The 21,532-nt window shown below is 38.2% G+C and overlaps 1 protein-coding gene across 3 annotated transcripts in view; it reads right to left on the reverse strand.

Annotated features, from left to right (window-relative positions):
• GRB14 (growth factor receptor bound protein 14) overlaps positions 1 to 21,532 on the reverse strand; it is a 116,334-nt gene that overhangs the window by 3,858 nt on the left and 90,944 nt on the right. For all 3 annotated transcript variants that reach the window (XM_064585779.1, XM_045868730.2, XM_045868732.2), the window contains 8 exons: positions 19,677 to 19,751; positions 16,743 to 16,880; positions 12,107 to 12,217; positions 11,819 to 11,914; positions 5,724 to 5,804; positions 487 to 603; positions 324 to 396; positions 89 to 176 (listed from right to left, as the gene is read on the reverse strand). In XM_064585779.1, the coding sequence (XP_064441849.1) occupies positions 89 to 176; positions 324 to 396; positions 487 to 603; positions 5,724 to 5,804; positions 11,819 to 11,914; positions 12,107 to 12,217; positions 16,743 to 16,880; positions 19,677 to 19,751 (779 nt within the window). The remainder of the gene's footprint in view (positions 1 to 88; positions 177 to 323; positions 397 to 486; positions 604 to 5,723; positions 5,805 to 11,818; positions 11,915 to 12,106; positions 12,218 to 16,742; positions 16,881 to 19,676; positions 19,752 to 21,532) is intronic.

Raw genomic sequence — 21,532 nt, forward strand, 5'->3', positions numbered from 1 at the left:
ACGATAAGCTGAAGTAAAAACTATGTGTATTAAGTAAATACCGATTCTAAGAGAAATCAAAATCCCGACCATTCAAAATCAAACTTACCCATCCACAAGTCCTTGCTGAATAATCAATCGCTGAGCTTCATCTCTAGAAATTTTGTGGTGAAACCATGGCTGGGACCGGTGGATGGCTGAAGAAATAAAATGGAGGAATACAGAGCTTTGTTTGAAATCCTCCCAATTTAATCACATATACTTTCTACCAGAGCTACCCAGTCACCTCACCCAAGTGCCCATCCATCCAGACATGCAGTCCCCGTGAATAGGCGCAAACATACCCATGTTTGTGGCCGAGCTCTGGGAAGAGGCAGTTGGGCTACCGTGGGTGGCCAGGCGTAAACATCCTTTTTTCTGTGCAAAGAAAGGGGAAACAAATTTCAACTTTTGGGGTGAGACAAACTCAAATCATAAATACTGTGAAGAATGTGAAGCTATTTGTACCCTCCAAGCGAGTCCTTCTTCAACAGCGACTGAAAGAGCTTCCGTGGGATTTTCTATAACTCTGCTTTTCTGTCCTGAGAAGTCCATTGCTACGAGAGAATTCTCTGATATACTTCTCTGGGGGGAAAAAAACACACATGTTTTTTACCATGAAAATATCTCTGAATGTTCTCTCTTAATGTTTTGCTGGCAATACATTTCCACTCTAGAATGTGATTCCAAAGGTGGCTGGCAGGAAATTTAAAAAGTCACAAGTGCATATTTAAGATAAAAAGGGTGCTATGAAATATTTTGGTTAAATAAGTTACACAATTATTTGTTAAGGTCACTGATTTAAGTGGTTGAGTAAAGAGATTAAAAGCTTTCAGAGTTAGCATGTCTTTCTCTTAAAAGAACCCTATCTCTTCATATTCTCTGGTAAAATGGGAAAACATCAATTTAGAAAGGAGTAACTCTTCCTGTGGCTAAAAGACCCACCACTTCTGAACTAATCTCTATTATGATTTGAGATTCACCCATTATCATTTAAATGTTAACCCTATCTACTGACAAAGCAGCTCTTTTATAAGATTCAAAATAGACAAAAGCTGTAACTTAGATTGACTTACATCACTTCTTGAGAAAGAAAGAGTACTCATATTTTATAATGGAACAAACTACAATACGTATTTTAAAACTGTATCACATCAATGTTCATCTTACTTAGAAAATAAAATTTAGCGGTGCCTGGCTGGCTCAGTCCATTGAGCTCTGACTCTTGATTTTGGCTCAGGTCATGATCTCAGGGTCCTGGGATGGGGCCCCATGATGGGCTCCACACTCAGTGGGGAGTCTGCCTGAGGATTCTCCCCCCTCCCCCAGCTCATGCCCATGCACACGTGCAAGCATCCTCTCTCTCTCAAATAAATAAATACATCTTTAAAAGAAGAAAAGAAAATTTAGTGAAATAATGACTCTACTAATTCCATAATATTAAAATTTCTATGATTTACTTATATGAATATATTTTCATCTGGTGAGGATGCACATGGAAAACTGAGAGCTGCAAAAATAAATCTGACCGACAAAAAAAAGAACTGATATAGAAGGAAGACATCGCCAAGCAAACCTAATTTAAACAAATAATACAGACTTCCTTTGGCATTACTTTTTGTCTTCATATTCTCTGAAGGGGAATATGTCCAAACCTGGACTTCAGTTTTACTTTTTGATTGTTTAGGGCTCTACTTTGCAACCACCTTTTTAAAAGAGTGCCATTCCCAGTCATGCATCCTAAAAAAAAAAAAAAAAAAAAAAAGACAATTATCAAATCTCCAGTCAAGAGTCTCAGTCAGTTCGTAAGAAGTAACACTCCCCGGGCGCCTGGGTGCCTCAGTTGGTTAAGCGACTGCCTTCGGCTCAGGTCATGATCCTGAAGTCCCGGGATCGAGTCCCACATCAGGCTCCCTGCTCAACAGGGAGTCTGCTTCTCCCTCTGACCCTCCCCCCTCTCATGTGCTCTCTCTCATTCTCTCTCAATAAATAAAAAATCTTTAAAAAAAAAAAAAAAAAAGAAGAAGTAACACTCCCCCAAAGGAAAAAAACATTCAAAACCAGCAATGGACGATGTTTAACACTTACTCCCCACTCATTAATAGAGGAGCGAAACCAAGAATGGAGTTCTAATGGTAAAGGAAGAGCTGGTGTGCCTCTGGAGATTCGTGGCTTAAGACCATTTCATATCTCTCCACATGGATTCAGACCTTCCTAGCTTAGTCTAAAAGACTAGTCAAATGTATGCTTAAAAGAACACCTCGTCCACGCAAAAAAATTGGGGGGCTCACTTATCACTGCATCATACATCCTATGTCATTAGCATTTGCTATCTCCTCTTTAAACCCTGCTGTAGTGGCCCACAGTCTTATTAGGGTTCATCTGTATTTCCAGAGATCCGGCAGGCAATCTTTCATTTGTTACAGGAGCCTTTGTAACAGACATCTGCTCTTTCCAGAAAGATGCTGTCCTTGTAATCTCTATCTACTGTCACACCTTCGTTTGCCCTTCTCCCCGCGTGATCTTCTGTGCAGGGCTGGAGACTAGTCAGAAACACTGCTGCTTTGTGGACACTAATGAAAAGCCTTCACCTGTCCAAACCACAGAGTAACTAATCTCAATCATAATGATAGCTTTGTCCTTATAAGATCTCTACTTCACATGCCAAGATGGGCATCGTAATCACAAGGTCCTGATAACATAAAAATACTGTTAGGAAAGAAAAATTAACATAACTGGTTGTTTTTGTTTGCCTACTACACAACAGGATAGAACGTAAAACGAGGTCCCATGTTCCATAATTACTTGACATTAGTAGGGAGTCTACAATACAAATAAATATTTTCATTTGCTACATTAACTACACCAGGGAAAACACAGGAATATAGCAAATGGCTCCTACTGAATAGCAGGTGGTGGATGAAAAATTAATAGTTTACCTTTGGTGGACAAAGAAATAGAAGTGAAGTGGAATCTGACTTGAACTCAAAAGGTCATTTTCAGCTCAATTTCTTTCACATAAGAAAGCAATGTTGATAACATTCAGAATCAGTGTATTACTCAAATATTGGTCCCTTTTTCTAGCTCTTTCTTCTGGTGGAATGAACAGGGCAAGCCCTGGAAAAGGGTCCATGATTTTAATGACATCCCTCTTTTTTCAAGAAAGAAGGGGCCTGGGTGCACCCTGGATTCTCCAGGCCACACTCTGAGATCAGATCCAGTCACTCCTAGCGAGCTTTGGACACGAAATGTTTTTCAGGTAGTGTAGGTTGGTGGCGATGAGCAGCCAACACTCTCTGTCACCCCATTTGAAAGATGTAGATAAACCTGCAGCACGGTCCTTAGCAAGAGGGCACAGGAGTTCCTGATATCATTCTCTCTGCTTCATATGGTGTCAGAGACATAAGAGATGTAATCGATCCCCGAACTTATGCAACTGTCCCCCTTGTTTCACACTGCAGGATACCAGTGACTAAACCAAGGTCACATGGGCAGCTTATGGTAAAAGCAGTGACAGATAGACTCTTTCCAGGTTCTTTTATGTACCACAGAGGGGGAGGTACAAGGAAGAAAGTGCAGTTTTCAACGTCTAGCTCAGGGTCAAGAGTGAGGAGTAATAAGGACTTGAGTAGACTAGTTTTCCCCATCTCCTCTCTCCAATAAAGGCCATACTAACACATGCTCCTTTGTGCTGAAAAGGACCACATATTTGGCTTCCTGAAATATCTGCTGATGATTCTCATTTCAAAGGCAGATAGGGGTGGCCATGATGTGCTGTATATAGTGGTGGAAGACATGTCTTTTTCTTATTTCCCTTCTCAAAATGTATCCCTGGAGAAATTAAGAATATTGTTCCTTTAAAAATATATAACTGAAGTATACTGAGTTTTCTAGGATTCTCACTGGAGACAGTGTCTGGAAGAAAACCAGCCGACGCAGGTGAGGAACACTGGCATCCATTATATAGGTCACTGGTTCTTCTGTGATAACCGAGAAAGGTGGGACTCTGTATAGACATCAAAGTAAACATAAATACCTCCCCAAATATCTCAGTTTCCTTCATGTAAGTTAAGAAGAGTGGCGATATAATTCTCCAGAGCCATTCTGTTTGATCTTGACAACTGCCATACAGGACAGCCAGGTCCTACTACACAGGCCCCCTACAAAATCCCTAAATTGCCAACCAGATTCACTCAAGAAGCGTCTTTCCCTATCCATGGTGCTGAACAAGCAAAGTCACACTAACCAAACTGCCATGTACATAGTGATCAACAATAGGGCCACTTTCAGTGGAAAGTGGCAAGACTAATACCAAGCTTATATGCTAACGACAGCAATGAGACTATACAGTACTTTGTTTATGACATCTTTTCCCTATGATTAAGAGGACACTAGGCAACTGCCTCCAAACGTATGGCTGCTATTAACATGCTCATCCTAATAACTTTAGACTCTAAAAGAAATTTAGAAGGATTTAGAAAAGGATTAAGATAATAAAATCCATTATTCTTTATATACATGTGGACTGAAAGATAAAGGTAAGCTGACAAATTATACAAATACTCACCTAAAGCCATTGCTTTTATAAAAATTCATTCCAGTCTTTAGTTTCTTATTTTAGGGCTTAAAAGTAATATGATACAAAGATGAAAAGTTACTCTTCCATAACCTAAAGCAACGTAACTCCAGAATTGGTGTTCTTTTTTCCCTATTAGTCTATCAGACTTTGTAATCAACATTATTTCATGCCTCATTCCTAGAACTGAGCATTTCATCTGCTACATTACATGTGGGGAAATGTGCCTTCCTTGGTCACAGCCATGAGGAGCATATTTTTAACCTAAGTGGAAATGCTGCGTGTTAGCTGATTTGTAACACAGGCACATACACCCAAATTCCTAATATACTCAGTATTAGAGAGCAAGAGCAAAAATAGCCGAACATAAACTTTTAAGTGCAGAAATAAATTTCTTGTGTTAATGCACAATAAATTAAAATTAAATTCTAAAGAAGGGAAAAGATACATCTATGTGTATCTGCAAATAAACGTTCAAGTTGCAGTTAGTATAAATCTGAGAAGTGGTGTTAGATTTAATGTAATGCACAAGCTATATTTTGGCTTGCGGTTTTTGGGTTTCCTGAAGAGCAGTTTGCTTTTCAAGGACCTAGACCTTAAAAAATTTTATTGTTAGAAGCCCAGGATGCAAAAGAGCTCACCTGTGTATAGTGCAGCTTTTAGAATTCCAAACCACTGGCTTTGGTTTATACTAGGGTATGACAATTCCAGAATCAATATTAAAATAAACCCACAACCAAAATCAATAATTAAGGAAACATCTACAATCCCAAGGAAAACATTCTAAAAATTATATTAAAATTTAATCCTCAAATGTTGTAATGACACAGAATGATTCACATAACACTTTCAAATATTTACAGATTTTCTTTAACATATGACATTATCTATTTTAAGCGAATACTTCATGATACTCTACTGCTGTGACTCGATCACATAGGCTGCAATCCTGTGAAATCCAAGAATAAATAATTCAGTAGCATTATGTTAGGATGGTGTCAAAGACTTACTTTAGTTGACCAGAAGGAAAGTACGTAAATGTACTGCAATGTACATTTATAATACAATATTATTGCAAATTGATATAATGTAAATATAAAATATAGAGATTAATAAATATGGTCCTTACCATGGGTGAGACACTCTGAGAACTGCAGCCACTTCTACCTTGATAGGGATGCATGTAATTCTGGTACAGCTGCATGCCATACTGCAGAACAAATAAATAAAAACACACTCCCATCACTTTCACTACACAGGTAACTCGGGGGAAAAAACTCAATACTCGAATTGGTTACATATCATAATATAAGAAACAAAAATTTTAAGCTTTCCTTAAAACAAATTGGTAAGGCAACCATAATTTTGAAAGGTAAGCTTTTTACTGCCTTACAATGATACATTTAAAAAGACCGTTTTTGGGGGGCCCCTGGGTGGCTCAGTCGGTCGAGCGTCTACCTTCGGCTCAGGTCATGATCCAGGGGTCCTGGGATGGAGCCCCGCATCGGGCTCCCTGCTCGGCGGGGAGCCTGCTTTTCCCTCTGCCTGCCACCCTCCCTGCTTGGGCGCTCTCTCTGACAAATAAATAAATAAAATCTTAAATAAATAAAATAAAAAGACAGAGTTTTTTACTTGAAACCACACTTAAGGTCCAGCTTGCCAGTATAAAGATCTGTAACTGACATTCCTACTCAATATTCTTAGCACCAAAACCGCTAGGAATGGTATATCACCTAGTGAAAAGAGAGCTCACTTGCGAAGGATGTCAGGCTTTAGGGAACAAGGAGTCTGAAAACCGTACACGCATCTTAAGCAAAACAGAGTAAAATTCACCATAACTCTTCAATGACTGATGGACGAATTATATCATCTCTTCGGCAAATCCATAAACTTGGCCCTACGTTAAAGATTCTTGCCACTGCAGTATCCTCTACTAACACTACTCTTAGCGCATTGTTTAATTTTTGGCTTTAAATTCAGGGAAATCAAAATGGCAGGGATCTCACACAAAGGGTCACAAAATACAATGTAAACTGCAGTAGAAGAAAAATGCAGCATCTTTATTTTCAGGAAGCAGCATCGCAAGACTCAGCTGCCAGGCTACTATTGGAAAGTGGGTCTGGACTGTATGTGGATTACTAGGTTTGAGAAAATTAAGAATGCTAACTGCCATGACCAAACTTATTTTGGAGGGCTCACCATCTGAAGCTATAAGGTACTCCCCTCAGATTTAATCCACTTTGTTTAAAAAACAAAAAAACAAAAGAAAAAGAATACAAAGCAAAACCACAATGGGACAGAGAGGCCTTTACATTTCTTTTCTTTTTTTCTGGCTACCCTCAACAATTCTATTTCACAGAGCCACAATGAACTTGGAAGTAGGTCCTATATAAAAGAGATTGAGGAGACACCATGGAATCCAACCTCACCCTTAGGATGAATTCCGTTTAAACATTCCAACAGAGCTGTTTCTCTCCTGAAGACTATTTCCTTAAAAGCAATTCCAGCAAAGTGGATCTATTTGGTAATTAGGCAGAAAAATCAGAGGGTGGCGTGGAGAGTCACTGTTTCCAAGATTTTGCTTTTAACATGACTACAAAAACCCACATTCATTTAAAATTCTCTCTATTGACTTCTTTATCCAATTATTTCCCAACTTATAAAAATTATTTTTTAATTTACAGTTTGATTGACATTAATGGGACCTAATGAAATTTACTTTAAATCAACCCTAAACCTACCATAACTATCAAAAGAAGAGAGAGGAGTTTAATTCCTAGTCAAGTTCATTTTGGAGACTATACAATAACCTCTAACCAATTCTTTCACAAGGTACATGCATGCTGTTTGGTCGCCTTTTATTTATCTGCAGTGAAAAGCCAGCTACCTACTGTTAAGCCTGTTTCCTTCCTAAATATGGTCCTTGATACCTGTAGTGTTAGGTAGTTGCTTCTGTGCTGTTGGTGGTCTTTAGGGGGCATTTAACTCTGGTGGAGGGGTAGGGCATGAATCACCTTAAAATGGCCCCGTCCTACAGAGGGGCAGACAAGGGACCAAATTACGGAAGAAGCTAGCAGAGTTCCACTTGAAGGGAGGGGAAGAAGACAACACGTAACCAGGACACTGTACATGAGCAATTCTCAGATTTTCTATGAATCTACATATAACTGTTATTTCTCCAAAGAGGACAGGAGGATCTTCCTCTGCTACTACATGAACAGTTCACATGTGTGTATGAACAAGAAAAGGAACTAAAAATAAAACAAGAGGCCAAATTCTTGGAGGAGGCAGGATCTAGGAAATAGCGTGTGAAGAAAATCCGGGGCCCTTTCAGTCCAGTCAACATAACAGACTCGTCTGTCCCTGCACCTCCCACTAAGCACAGTGATAAACTGGAAATACAATAGACAACCAGAGTCGAAAATCCAAAGATACCTCTAACACCATGTGAGTCCAGTGCACCAGCCAGCGTGATGAAGCAGGTGCCCGGCTGATGACAAGCTGCCAGGGGAAACCACCTGACTCCCTGATTAGAGTCCTTCAAATGTGTCTGTGCTAGCAAGCCCTGGCTTCCTGAATCTGGATATTTTAAAGGGTAAAGCAGATCATATCACTTTCCCATTTGAAAGTGTTTGGTGGCTTATCATTGCCTCCAGGGTAAAGGTTCTCCTTGATGCCTGCCTCCCTCTCTGCCTTACCTGGAAAAGATTTACCACAATTAAAAAAGGAAAAAAAAAAAATACACACACACAGGGAAAATGGATGGGGTAGGTAGAATAATGGCCCCCAGAGATGTCCACATCCTAATTCCTGGAGCCTGGGAATATGTTAGGTTACCTGGCATAGAGGAATTAATGTGGCAGATACAATTAAGGGTGCTAATCAGCTGATATTGAAATTAGGTGATTATCTAGGTGGATCCAATATAATCACAAGGGCCCTTAGTAAGTGGAAGGGGGAGGCAGAGAAGAGAAGGAAGTCGCAGCATGAAAAGGTCTTAGCTCGACATTGCTGGTTTTGAGGGTAGAGAAAGAGACCATGAGCCAAGGAATCTAGGCAGCCTGTAAAGTCTGGAAAGGGCATGAGAAATGGATTCTTCCCCAGAGTCCCCGGAAGGGACTGCAGGTCCTTGGACACCCTGCATTTAGGCCAATAAGTCCCATTTCAGACTTTCTGAATGACAACAGTGTAGGATAATAAATTTCTGTTGTTTTAGGTCACTAAAGTGGTAGTCATTTGTTACAGAAGCCATTGAAACCAATACAACAGACCATCTTTGAGTTGGATGGACATTTGTGCCTTGAAAGAGCTTCAAAAAGATCAAATGAAAAAAGAAAAAAGTGAGAAGGGGACAATCTTCCAGGAACAGCATTCTGGATATGGAAGGATCAAAAAAAAAGCTTTTAGTATATTTCACCAATTCTTGGACACATGCTTCTTTTCAAATTTAACATTCATAAAAATTTGCCTTAACTATAGCATCTTATATTCACTGTGGACCAAGTGACTTGTCACTGCCTGAAATGTTTGGTGAGATCAAGAAATCATTTGCATCGAACCTTGCAGAAGGGCTAGAAAGACAATTCCAGAGACCATGGCAGCGCACCTGTCTAAGTTCGGCCTCCTTGAAGCTCTGGACAGCACAGAGTGAGATAGTCTGTATGAAATATGGGTAGCCATGGATCTGAGATAAAAATGATTCGGGAAAGCTAGACTTAGAACATGAAGAAGTTTCAGAGATGCCTCTCATAATTTATTTCATATATGTGTGTGTGTGTGTATGTGTGTGTACACAAAATTGATAAATGATGAAAATCTACACCTATAGACCTAAATAAATCTAAAGTAACTAAATGAAAATAAAAATCACAAGGGATATGAAAGTATCATATCATAATTTTATTGGCATATTTCTTTTCTTTCTACTTATACAAAAAATAATGGTATCCTAGTAAAATCAGTGGCATTAAAGGAAGTGTTCTTACCACCTGCTTTGGAGTTGGGTGTCTGACCTTGAGATCAAACCAGAAGGGAGGAAGCCTTGACTAACCAGGTTGGAAAGCATCTCCTTTACTAGCCTAGCCTGATTTCCAGAGTTCTGATGGAAGGAAAGAGAAAACCAGAGACCTCAAGGTATTTTCTGACTATAACTATGTCGGGTTTAAGTATTCCAAAACATGTCAGCCTCTTCATCTGCAAAAGAAGAGGACTGGATGAGGTCACTGGTTCTTAGTCAGACAAACACCTGGAGTTCACTCACTAAATCGGGATCCCCAAGGATGGGGCTGGGGACACAGAACTTCAGAATACTCCTCAGGTGATTCCAAAGCACATCCTGAGTTAACTAGTTATTACTTCCTTGACTGGTTGGTTCCCAACACTCTCTAAAGTGCTTTTCTTTTTTCTTTTTTTACATTTTATGACAATGAGAGCAACATAGAAGCAATTACTTACCATGGGGGTTTCAAAGAATCAAGACTTCTAAGATTTGTTGAAACCAAAATCATGACAGTCATTTAACAGCAGACTATTTGAAAAACAAACCTGTTGTAAAAAGCTAACTACAATGGCTATCTGCTATAACAGCAAAAGGAAGCAAATTTCAGAGTTAATCCAAAAGCTTCCTTTAAGCCATCTAAAAATTTTTCTGCTGATACCACTTCACATCCACTGGGATAATTATTTTTTTAAAAAAGGAAAATAACAAGTGTTAGTAAGGATATGGAGAAATTGGAATTCTCATACATTGCAGGTGGGAACATTAAACAGTTTAGCCACCGTGGAAAACATTTTGGCAATTCTTCAAAAGGTTAAACAGAATTACCATATGACCAGCAATTCTACTCCTAGGTATATACCCTCCAAATTGAAAACAAGTATCCAAATAAATACATGAACACATATGTTCATAGCAGTACTACTCATAATAGTCAAAAGATGCAAACAACCCAAATGTCCATTAATGGATAAATAAACAGTCTAACAGTTTGTATGTATGTATGTACATATGTATGTATACACACACACAATGGAATATTATTCAGCCATAAAAAAGGAACCAAGTAATAATATATGCTATAAGGTGGATGAACCACAAAACACTATGCTTTATAAAAGAAGTGAGACCCAAAACGTCAGCTATTGTAGGATTCCATTTCTATGAAGTGTCGAAATAGGGACATCCTATACAGACAGACACAGATATGGATGGTTGCCAGGGGCTGGAAGTAACTGCTTAATGGGTATGCAGTTTTCTTTTGAGGTGATAAAAATGTTTTGGAGCTAAAAGCTAGCTAGAGGGGGTGGGTGCACGACATTCTGAATGAACTAAATGGCACCGTATTGTTCACATAGTTAAAATGAACACAGCTAATAATATGCTCATCATATTAGCACAGCTGATTAAAATAGTTAATTCCATTATTTTATGTTATGTGAATTTCACCTCAATTAAATAAATTAAAATAATAAAAACTAAAACAATCTTCCCAACCTGGTATGACAACTAATAATTCTGATTCTGATTATTCTGCACTTCTTCAAAGGGAAATGGTTGATAATTTTTATAATTATGAAGTTGTGTTAAATTTACTAACACACAAGTTTTGAAATTAAATGTGTTTTCTGTACATTCTAGAAGAAATCATTCTATGTCTTTCTTCCCCACATAACTTTTAGAACATTCTTACTCCTTTCAACATGCTCCCCAGTAAACTATGCTTACTTAAGTTGTAATTTCTACTTAACACAAAGGTTGATGTTTTAATAGTATATTAAAGTAAAATTTGCATAATAATTTGAAGTAAACTAGAAAGCAATTTATACGACACTTAAACGAAATGTAAAACAACTGCACTAAGCATAGCTAGGTGCGCACATTTTAAAATACACGTCATGTTGGATTGATGGCAATATCTTAAAAATGTAGACTGAGTCAGGTATAGAAGTTTTAATGAGTTATACTAGCTATATATGTAATAACTCTTGAAAAAAATAAAATTCAGAGCATTTCTAAAAATGGAATACTTACTCTATCTACATGCACAAGATAAATGCATTTAGGCTACTCCACTCTACTAATGTTTATCTTTCAGATTAAAAAAAAAATACATACATTTGGATACATGGACTTATAGTGAGTCTTCGCATTTTGAAATACAGACATTTTCAAACTTTGATGGCACTCACAGCATTAATAGAAATTCACGCCTGCAGTGAGATTACCTTAAGCAATCTAATCGCGGTCACCCAGCACGTCCTACTCTGCTCTTCTTCTGCACAGAGCATTTTCAGGTCTCGGGGCCCTCCCGCTTTGTTAGGCTAGAAGGCCACAGCACATTGTTTATCGTTAATGCATATCTTGAAGGTAACACCTGTTGAAATAAAAGCCACTAAAATTCTCCTATATATAAGAGAAAGCTGTCTCTTTTTTAAAAGAAATTAAAAGAAACCCAAGCTTACCTAAAAGGCTGAGGCTTGCTTTATTCATCTATCAAAATATTAAGCCTGTACCTTAAAGCAGAATCCATAGTTAGTCGGTGCTCCGTGTTTTTTTTTGCCTGCCAGGGACACATAAATATCACTATTGCCAAATTCGCTGAAAAACTGCAAATGCCGGGGTTCCTTTAAAAAGATACAGATGTGAGTGTTGAAATGAATCCATTCTTTTGCACATTCTCTTTTGTATTTCTATTCTATTACACAATTTCTACCTTGGCAAAAAATTATTCCGAACAATGGCACAGAAACAAAAAGGGAAGAAAAATGAAGTTACTATATCCGTCAAGAACCAGGAGCTTGATACAATATTATTTGAAAAGTGGTTTGTTTATCATTTAACTGCCAATATATGCAAAAATTTTTATCTTCCTATTTTAAAATTTTTCTCTTTAACCACCGTTTCAGGAATCTCAGGGAGAGAAGGCAGCAAAGAATGGCTTTTGAAAATGTTTTCCTGGTCCAGGTTTCAAATAATGGTAGTTCAGCAAAGACAAGAAGGGTGGTTTGAGCTTCCACAGCAGTCAGAGAAGAAAAAGAAGAAAGAGACGAGGACTCCTGCTCTGTTTAGCAAAGGCCCCCTCACATGTGGGCACCGCCTGGGACACCACAGCCAGCAATGAAATAGGCGGCATCACTACCTTCCGTACGAAAACAAGGAGGCCTGTACAGATGAGTTCCGGGAAATTACCTGGCAGTGGAATGTGTCTGGTTTTCAAGGTAAAGGGGAATCATGAACAGCTGTTTCTTCTCTGGGAGATCCATGAGATTTAAAGCTGGCCATGGGAAATCACTGGGTCATATTATTCTGTGATAGGTTAATAACTTGGAGAAGTGCTTAATTCTGGGGTTGGTTGTATAATCAAAACCGACCAAAATGCATTTGTTCTTTAGAACCTTGCTAGTAGTAGTGTGGTCCCCGACCAGGAGCACAGACATCACCTGGGAGCTTATTAGAAATGCAAAAATCTGTGGCCCCACCACAGACCTACTGAATCAAAATCTGCATTTTAACAAGATCCCAGGTGATTCATAGCACTGAAAATTGAGAAGCAGTGCTCTAAAACAAGACAAAACCGAAAAGACAGAAAACCCAGAACATTCAGCAATTTGAGCAACCCATTCAAATCCAAATCCAAAAAAATTTCAGTCATTTACCAGCGGGCTATTCCATCCCTGATGATCGGAAGAGCGAGAGTTTCTGTGTATGTCACTGTCCTCTGTGTGTCACTGTTCTTAGGCATTTTGATCTAATGAATGACTACAGTTCCCATCTCCATGGGAGAATAAGGCAGAAAAGAAAACTGTTGAAAGAGACCCAGCCTAGGGCCCTTGGAACAAGGGAAGAGGAAGGAGAAAGGTACTCTTACTGTCATGGCCTTTAAAACTATTTTTTGATAGAAACTGATTTGCTAGTAAAAATGTCTGATTCCTATGAAGAAAAGATAAAACCAGCCCTGTCCACTGACACTGTAGAAGTCAATGTAGCTGAGTCCTCTGGATGTAAGAAAAAAAGGCAGCTTGAGAAACTCTAGAAGGCATGATGAATCTCATCTCTTGACTGATTTTTGCTCCATTAGCGCAGACAGAGCAAGGCTTATGATACTGTAAGACTAAAAGCCTGGGCTGGCATGTTCAGCAAAGGCTATGCATGCATGTGTGTATACAAGGGGAGAGTGGGAGAAAGGCGTACTTAGACGTTTCTCTGTAAATAAAAGTCAGAGCCACATCTCCAAGGCTTGTAGCAGTGGTTAACTAACTCCCATGCAGCCCACATCTTCAGAAAGTACAATAAATCAAGACCTTCTCACAGAAAAAGGACAGGAAATGGTCTCTTTCCCAGGCAGAAATGTCGTATCAGACATTAGATAACATGCATAATTTATATCAAGGTCATAATCCTTGAGGTTACCTAATACCTTGTATTTCTTTTTTTTTTTTTTTTTTTTGAGGGGAAACTGCAAATCATTTTCATGTATAGACCGTGGAACATGAGCTCATTAGACACAGGCTAGAGAGAAGAATATTATGTACTGAAGTATAGCTAAGTCAGACACTATGTTGAAAAGAGCTAAGATATGGACTGAGAATAGAAGTTTGATGTTTGTAATCTGCCTGGCCAAGGGGAAGACCATTGCAAGGATAAAAGCGTGGATCCAGTAGAAGGAATAAGGAGCTGTCTTTTGTATAATGGGTGGGCAGGGAAAGGAGGTGAAGGCTGAAGTAAAAATATAATGGGCAGTTGATTTTAATGAGAAACGTGTTGAAGAAATAAGAATTTAGGAATTAAAGAAACATTATCATATCTTCCAGTGAAGGTTCACTGGAAAGAGTAGGATCAACATGATTACTGGATGTAGAAGCCACTTTTCTCTGATGTTAAAAGTATAAAAGATATGTATGTATTTGTTTAAAAAACACCTTCATATGTAATTTTATACTTAGGAACACAGGGAAAAGAGCAATCTCACTAAAATTTAGACTAGAGAAAGTCTAAAACCTTAATTACAGAAATAGGTAATTATTTATCCTAACATTAGTCCTGACAGAAAAATCTGAAAACTAGTTTAAACGTTCAAGAAAAAATAGTTGAATACTACTAGTCAAATGATATATACTTAAAAAACAAAACATTTCTGTAAGGGAATGTGATAATAAATTAGCAGAGCCCTGTTCCATCACTTACACTTCAAGGAGACACACACATGTGACATGAACACATGTGAACAGCAATGAAGGAAAACTGTGTATGAGGGAAAGCTGAGGAAAGTTTGGAGGAGTCAACTGTCACTCCTTGTGGCTCCCTATCACCAGAATATCTGGTCGCCGTCATTAACTATTCTGGGCATTTCCATTTGGATGCTTCACCCTTAACACAATATATCTACAACTAAGATCATTATCCTACTTCTAAGATAATGTGATAGCAAATCTCCTATTCCTGTTTACTGTATTAAATCATTGCCTATTTCTTATTTCTTTCTCTAGGAACATAAAATGCTTCCTCTCCTTTCACATCAATCAGTCAACAAAACTTGGCCAGTTGACATTTAATCTTCTCTCCATCCCTTTCTTCCCCCTCCACTGCTCATCCTAGGTTAAATCCCATCACCTCCACTCTGGATTACTGAAATGACCATCTAACTAGCATCTGTGCCTCTAGTCAATCTCTCTCTCTCTCTCTGTCCCCCCACTCCCTGCCTCCTTTGCTCCCTTCCCCTCATTGCCTTTTTTCTCTCTCTCCCTCTACCCACTTGATTTTTTTAATTTTAAGCTCCCTATGGCCACAGTAATCTTACAACTTGATCATCTCACTCTCTTGCTCAAAATATTTCACTGGCTTTCTACAGTGAATTGAGTGACTGCCCCCCTCCCAAATATATCCCTGCCCCCATCCCAAGAAACTGTGAATACCACATGATTTGGAAAAAGGGTCTTTGCAGATGTAATTAAGTTAAGGATCTCAAGATGAGACCATCTCAGATTATCTGGGTGGGCCCTAAATCCAATGACAAGTGTCCTTTTAAGAGAGAAAGAGAAGGCCATGTAAAGACAGAAAGCCTGGAGGGAGGTCGTCACAAGCAAAGGGGTGCCTGGAGCCACGACTAGCCAAGACAGAAAAGCCTACAGAAATTGAAAGGATCACATAATGAGAGGGAGCAATAAATAATGGATGAACATTTCCAGCATAAAAGAAAAAGAGAAATTTGCAGATTGAATGCATATGTTGAGAATCGAGTAAGATGTATCAGAATACATTTGAATGCACCTAGAAATATGGTCAGGGAAATTACTGAACACCAATGATTATCATAATATTTGAAAAACCTCCAGAGAAAAATGACAGATTACCCACAAAGAATTAACAATGTTGTTTGACAACAACAGATGCATGAAAACAGAATTAAAATAGCCACCCATGAAAACTCTCAAAAGTAGTTTTACTTGAAAGAGATCAATGCTTTGCATAAAACGTCAGCACTTATAAAACACGGCATAGTTGACACTGACTAGACCACACAGACACACAGACAACACGGTGCTGAGCACGGTGGGAATGACATGGGCGAGTGATGGTGTGTGGGAGCATCTGCACAAGTGTGTCTATGTGACTGTATGCACAAGTATATGCACTCCAGCACACAAATGAATGCATGCATCCACCCCTGGTCATAATATAAGTAACTCCCTTTAAGGAATGTATAATCTAGCTAAGGAGATAAAACTACCACACACACAAAGGAATTAAAGAGCAATTACAGACTCAGCTGAGTGTTACTAACTGCATCAACAAAAACAGGAGTTCAGAAGTGGACAAGATCAGCAGGATGACCCGGGGTGAAAAGAGGAGACCGTGTGCCAGAGCTCACAATCTGCAACCGAGGGTAAGGAAGAGGAGGTGAATTTGGAGTGGAGAAGAAATGAGCACAGTATGTGGTCCCGAAATAAGAGCGTCTAGATTCTATCACAGGATGTATGTTGAAATTAGTGGGGAACAAAGCTGAATAGTCAGTTTTTAAACAGATTATGGCAAATGTCTGGGATCTAAAATCAATGTACCAACTCTTGATATCCAGTAATATACTAATAAAAACAAAGTAAAACCCACTTTCACTTATAATTCATAACACATCATGGACATTTCAATTACCTTTGATGTCCCTTTAGTAGAAAAATATAAACCAGATCTTCTTAGAAGGAAGTAAATCTTTTTCCAGGACTTCTTTCCCTGCTCTTTTGCATGTAAGAAGCCATGGATTTCAGGGTATGTGCTTGAACTCAGAAACATCTGCAAGAAAAGTTAGACATCCTCATGCTGTTTCTGAATCGATAATACTGTAGCCTTATAGTAACCTAAGATTTCAAATATAGACATGTGAACTCTAACAGTGTCAATACCACTTAAACGTATCATTACAGGCATGGCAATATAAATACAACAGAAAATAAATCAGTCTTTCGATAACCTGAGGCAAGTTCCAAATGGAAATCTGTTCACAAAATATACATTCTAAGCGGTCAGGACTTAGCCAAACAGCAAAATGATAAGTTATTTGAATGTCTATTTGGAAAGCTAGATTTCATCTAAGAGTTAAGTCCTGATACTTTTCATCCTTTTCTATGATTTTCCCTGGGCGCTTATCAACTTCATTACAGTATAAGTAAAAGACCATGATCTTGACTTCAATTATTCAATTGTTTAGAAAGTTGAGCCGAGTTCACCTCCTTGATGAGGTAAAGCAAACAATCTTTTCTTTGTCCTCTGTGGGGCTCAGTGGGGGGTGGCTGTGGCACCTTGTGTTTTCCAAAAGAACCGCGACACTATTTCCCATCCCACATACTCTTCTGCAAGGTGATCTTGCCACCTAACCATGAAGAGCTGGAGTCTGTTTCTCTACCCCCTTTGAATCTGGGCAAGGCTTATTATGACTCTTTAACCAATGGAATATGGCAGAAGTGACAGTCAGCTCATTCTAGTTCTAGTCCTTAACTAGCCTGATGGCCTCCACTAGTTAACTCCTGGAAGCTAGCGGTCCCATAAGAAACGTGACTACCCTGAGACAGCTCTGCTGTGAGAAGGCCAATGCACTATTAAAGCCCGTGAGGATGGAGACCCCATGTGGAGAGAAGAGAGGTCCAGGGGTAGCAGGGACACATAGTGAAAAGCCATCTTAGAAGGGGATCCTCAACCCCCTGAGAGTCAATGTGCCTCAGAGATGACCCACCCAGCTAAACCCTCTCGGAATTCCTGACCCACAAAATTGCTGGCAAAACGTGAGTGGGTACTTAAGCCATTAAGGTTTGGAATAGTTTGTTACAAGGTAATAATGAACTGAGACAGTAGGCATGTGCTGGTCAGGAAAATGAGAATGAAAAGGAATAGCTCTGTATGAGTGGTTGTACTCAGCATCCTTAATAAGACAGTGGAAATGCATTAGCATCTCATTCAAAGAAGAAAACAGAAATCCCTATGAATAAACAAATGCAAAATGGAAAAACTGAAAGTAAGAGAAATTACTACCTAAAATGATGTGACATATTTTAAAAGGCTACTCAGGGAAATGCTGAGAAGAGCTATGTATGTTTTTAAGTAAATTATTAAAAATTTTTTAACGTAATGAGCCACAGTTATTAATTGACATGCAAAACAGGCAAGTAGGTTTTTTAGTTTGAGTGCTTTCCAAGTTATTAAACCAAACCAATTAAATTTTAAAAAGGGAGTCGCAGAGGTCATTCTAGAAAGAGAAGAAACATTTTAAAAAGTGGAAACATTGCCTCAGTGGAGAGAAAAGGTCAGAGGCACATGCAGGGATATCTGATTCCAAAGCTATGATTTTTCTTGTTTTTGTAATTTCACATTAAAGTAATATAACTATATTAGAGAAGAACTGGGGGAAGGAGGTGCAATAAAAACTCCAACCCACCACCCTGTCACAATCCAGTGGTGAGGCACTGAGAGGGCCTGGGAGCCGGGGGGGTCCTCACGCACAGCTGCTGCTGCCCCTGCCATTCAGCCTAGTATTCTGATGGGGTGTCTGCGAAACCCGGTAGCATAGAAGACACTTTTAGGAAAATCTCTTGAGACTAATCATATTGCTAAAATATTATGAAGAGCAAAAATGAAATATAACCTATTAAAAAGCCCATAGAAAACAGATCCGTACCACCCAATGTATTTACCGATATGTTTAAATACCAATATATTTAAAGTAGTATCTATATAGGAAATATTAAAAGCGGCCTTCTTTAAAGATCAGAGAATACTGAGTGGGTATGACCATATCCGCAGGCTTAGATCAAACAGTAACCATTATAAAGACATTGCTGAACATTAACCTGTTAACAACTGCGGAGCTTCTGATGTGAAATCTACTGATCTACAAAAAATAAAATAATGAAAATCATCCTTTTATTGTAATGAAAATATCTTTTTAAAATGATCACGTAAAGCCACTGCCAGTTTGGAAGGAATGAGCCCCAAAGATGCAAAACTAAGGTGATTTTTAATTAAATAACTAGTATTCTTAATTCAGCTAAGACATTCAGAATTCTGCTCAAGTATCCAACATAGCTAATGACACGTCAATGTACAAAATATATATTTTTTATATCTTTTTTTCTCCTTTCACTTAGTTGCTAAATGTTTTATCGCAAATAGGATTGGGAGCATTTGTTATAAAGGTTAATACTAAATATCTGTTAGCAAAATGTCTACAATTTACTGGGGATTTTGATTTTTCAAAAAGGCTAACATAGTCTTTAAACACATCACAGAGCAAAATTCTCCAAGTTTCCTTTCATGATACACATTTTTTGAACACATTTTTTAAACACTGAAAATCCTTTGACAATTGGCCAAAACTAGAAAGAATACTGGTGTTAGGAGCCTTTCCTGATTTAGGGACTTCTTTTTTCAGGTTTTGTTCTTTTCTTCCCTATTCTTTCTTTTCTTTCAGGTTCACCTCCAGCAAAAATTCGTCCATCGAGGTATAACATTTCAAAATCTGGGCATGTAAAAATATGGACCTTAAAGTTTCCCTTTATTACACTGTTACTTACATACTTTAATGGAAATATATTTTACCTGCAAAATCTGTGTGGGGGATATTTCACCATTGGTTTCAGTTGCAAAAGACACCATATGCTCTGGAAAAAAATACTGACGAAAAGATACAGGTTACATTATTTCAAAAGCCATGTTAGAAAAGATTCAATTATGACCGATATAGTAAGCTCGAGCAAAAGATCTTTAAATCAGTGTGTTGAAAATTCACCTAAAGTCCTTCTCAAAATGCCAATCCCTGGACTCTAAGTTCAGGTATCTTAATGAGAAGGTAGGAGTAGGGCCCAAAAATTAGCAAGCACCCTCAGATAATGCGGATGCAGAGAGCCACATTCGTCAAGTTCAAAACACTGCCCTCAGGATGACAGCGTGCTTGTTCCCCTATGTCTTCCCTGAGTCCTGTGGGCACTCTGGCAGGTAATAAAGGACCATCAACTCCATGTCACAAAGTCAAGTATCCTAGAAGTAAGGGGTATACCCAAGGTCACAGCCACACGTAAAGGAACCAGGACTTGTAGGGCCAGGGAACTAAAAGTCAGGTCCTTTTCAATGTCATTCAATCATAAAATTCACCTAGGGCAGTTGTTTAAAATAGGAATTCCCAAGCCTCATTCCTAGAGTGTCTGATTCAGTAGGTCTGGGTCCTCTCTCCTCCCCCAGGTAATTTTTATGATCAGACACGTTTGGGAAAATATAGACTACTATACTTCCTCCAAGGATGGGGTTTTACGACGGTTCTATTACCATTTGGTCTAATACTGTGGTATTAGTTACAGCATTCCTGGCCTCTATCTACTAGCAGCCCCCCTGTCCCTCCACCCCCGGAATGACAAGCAAAAATGTCTCCAGACATTGTCAAATCGCCCCCAGTTGAGAACCACAGCTCTAGATCTACAAAATGAGTGTTCAGCCTTGTTCAAATAATAATAATAATAAAATATAACCAAAAACAAGCACTAAAACCATATGCCTTTAACTATACTTTTAAATTCTTGCTTTTAACAAAGATTAACAACAAGAAAATAATTTGCCTTCAAATTCTAATTCTATTTGATTTTTATTAGGACTCTTTTATTTTCTTTGTCAAAGGTCATCCCATTATGTTTTTATTAATAGGTTCAAATAAAAGAGAACGTAAGAGGTCTTTCAGGGTTTGAAAATATTCTATTATAGTGTGTATCATATATTTTTCATAAAGGATCATTTCAATCCAATTATCCAAAACTTCATGTAAAAATATGCTACAGCTGCAGAGACAAAAACAATTTAAAATAATGAGCCCAGAGGCTATTCTGACTTCTCCAGATCCCTAGATCTTCACTAGAATGTGACACATATTTCTTTTCTTTTAAAGAGAACTATCATGAAAGTAGTATTTATTAGATAATGCTCTGGTCTTTAACTTATTTCTACTTAGCTCAGTCATTACTGCACTGAAAAAATATTTTGGAACAGCAAGATTCATGTCAATCTGAAATTTTTGGCTAAGCTATAGCACTCCCAACAATCATCAGTCTGTTTTTACTTTAGAAATTTTCTTACTTAAATTTCCTAAATTCTATGAAAAGTGTTAAACTATAATATTTTGGAGCTGCTTAAGGATATCTAATAATTGATTCCCCAAATTAAATGTATACTATCTTCTTTTTCTTAAAAAGCAAGAAAAAGTTCTGTGATTCAACAGTCTTACATAATTCACAGCGCTCACCATAGCACATACCCCCCCAATGTCTATCACATAACATAATAAAAAAAAAAAGAATTAAAAAAATAGACAAGAAGAAATTAAAAAAGAAAAAAGAAAAAGAAGAAATAGCTCCCCAAAATGGTTAATCTGAATTTCTGTGATAATGCTGACTAATCATTGTTAGAGTACG

Source organism: Mirounga angustirostris, unplaced genomic scaffold (genome assembly GCF_029215605.1).
Source record: "Mirounga angustirostris isolate CCGP_5_RB_7025 unplaced genomic scaffold, mMirAng1.0.hap1 SCAF_3, whole genome shotgun sequence".
Lineage (NCBI taxonomy): Eukaryota > Metazoa > Chordata > Mammalia > Carnivora > Phocidae > Mirounga > Mirounga angustirostris.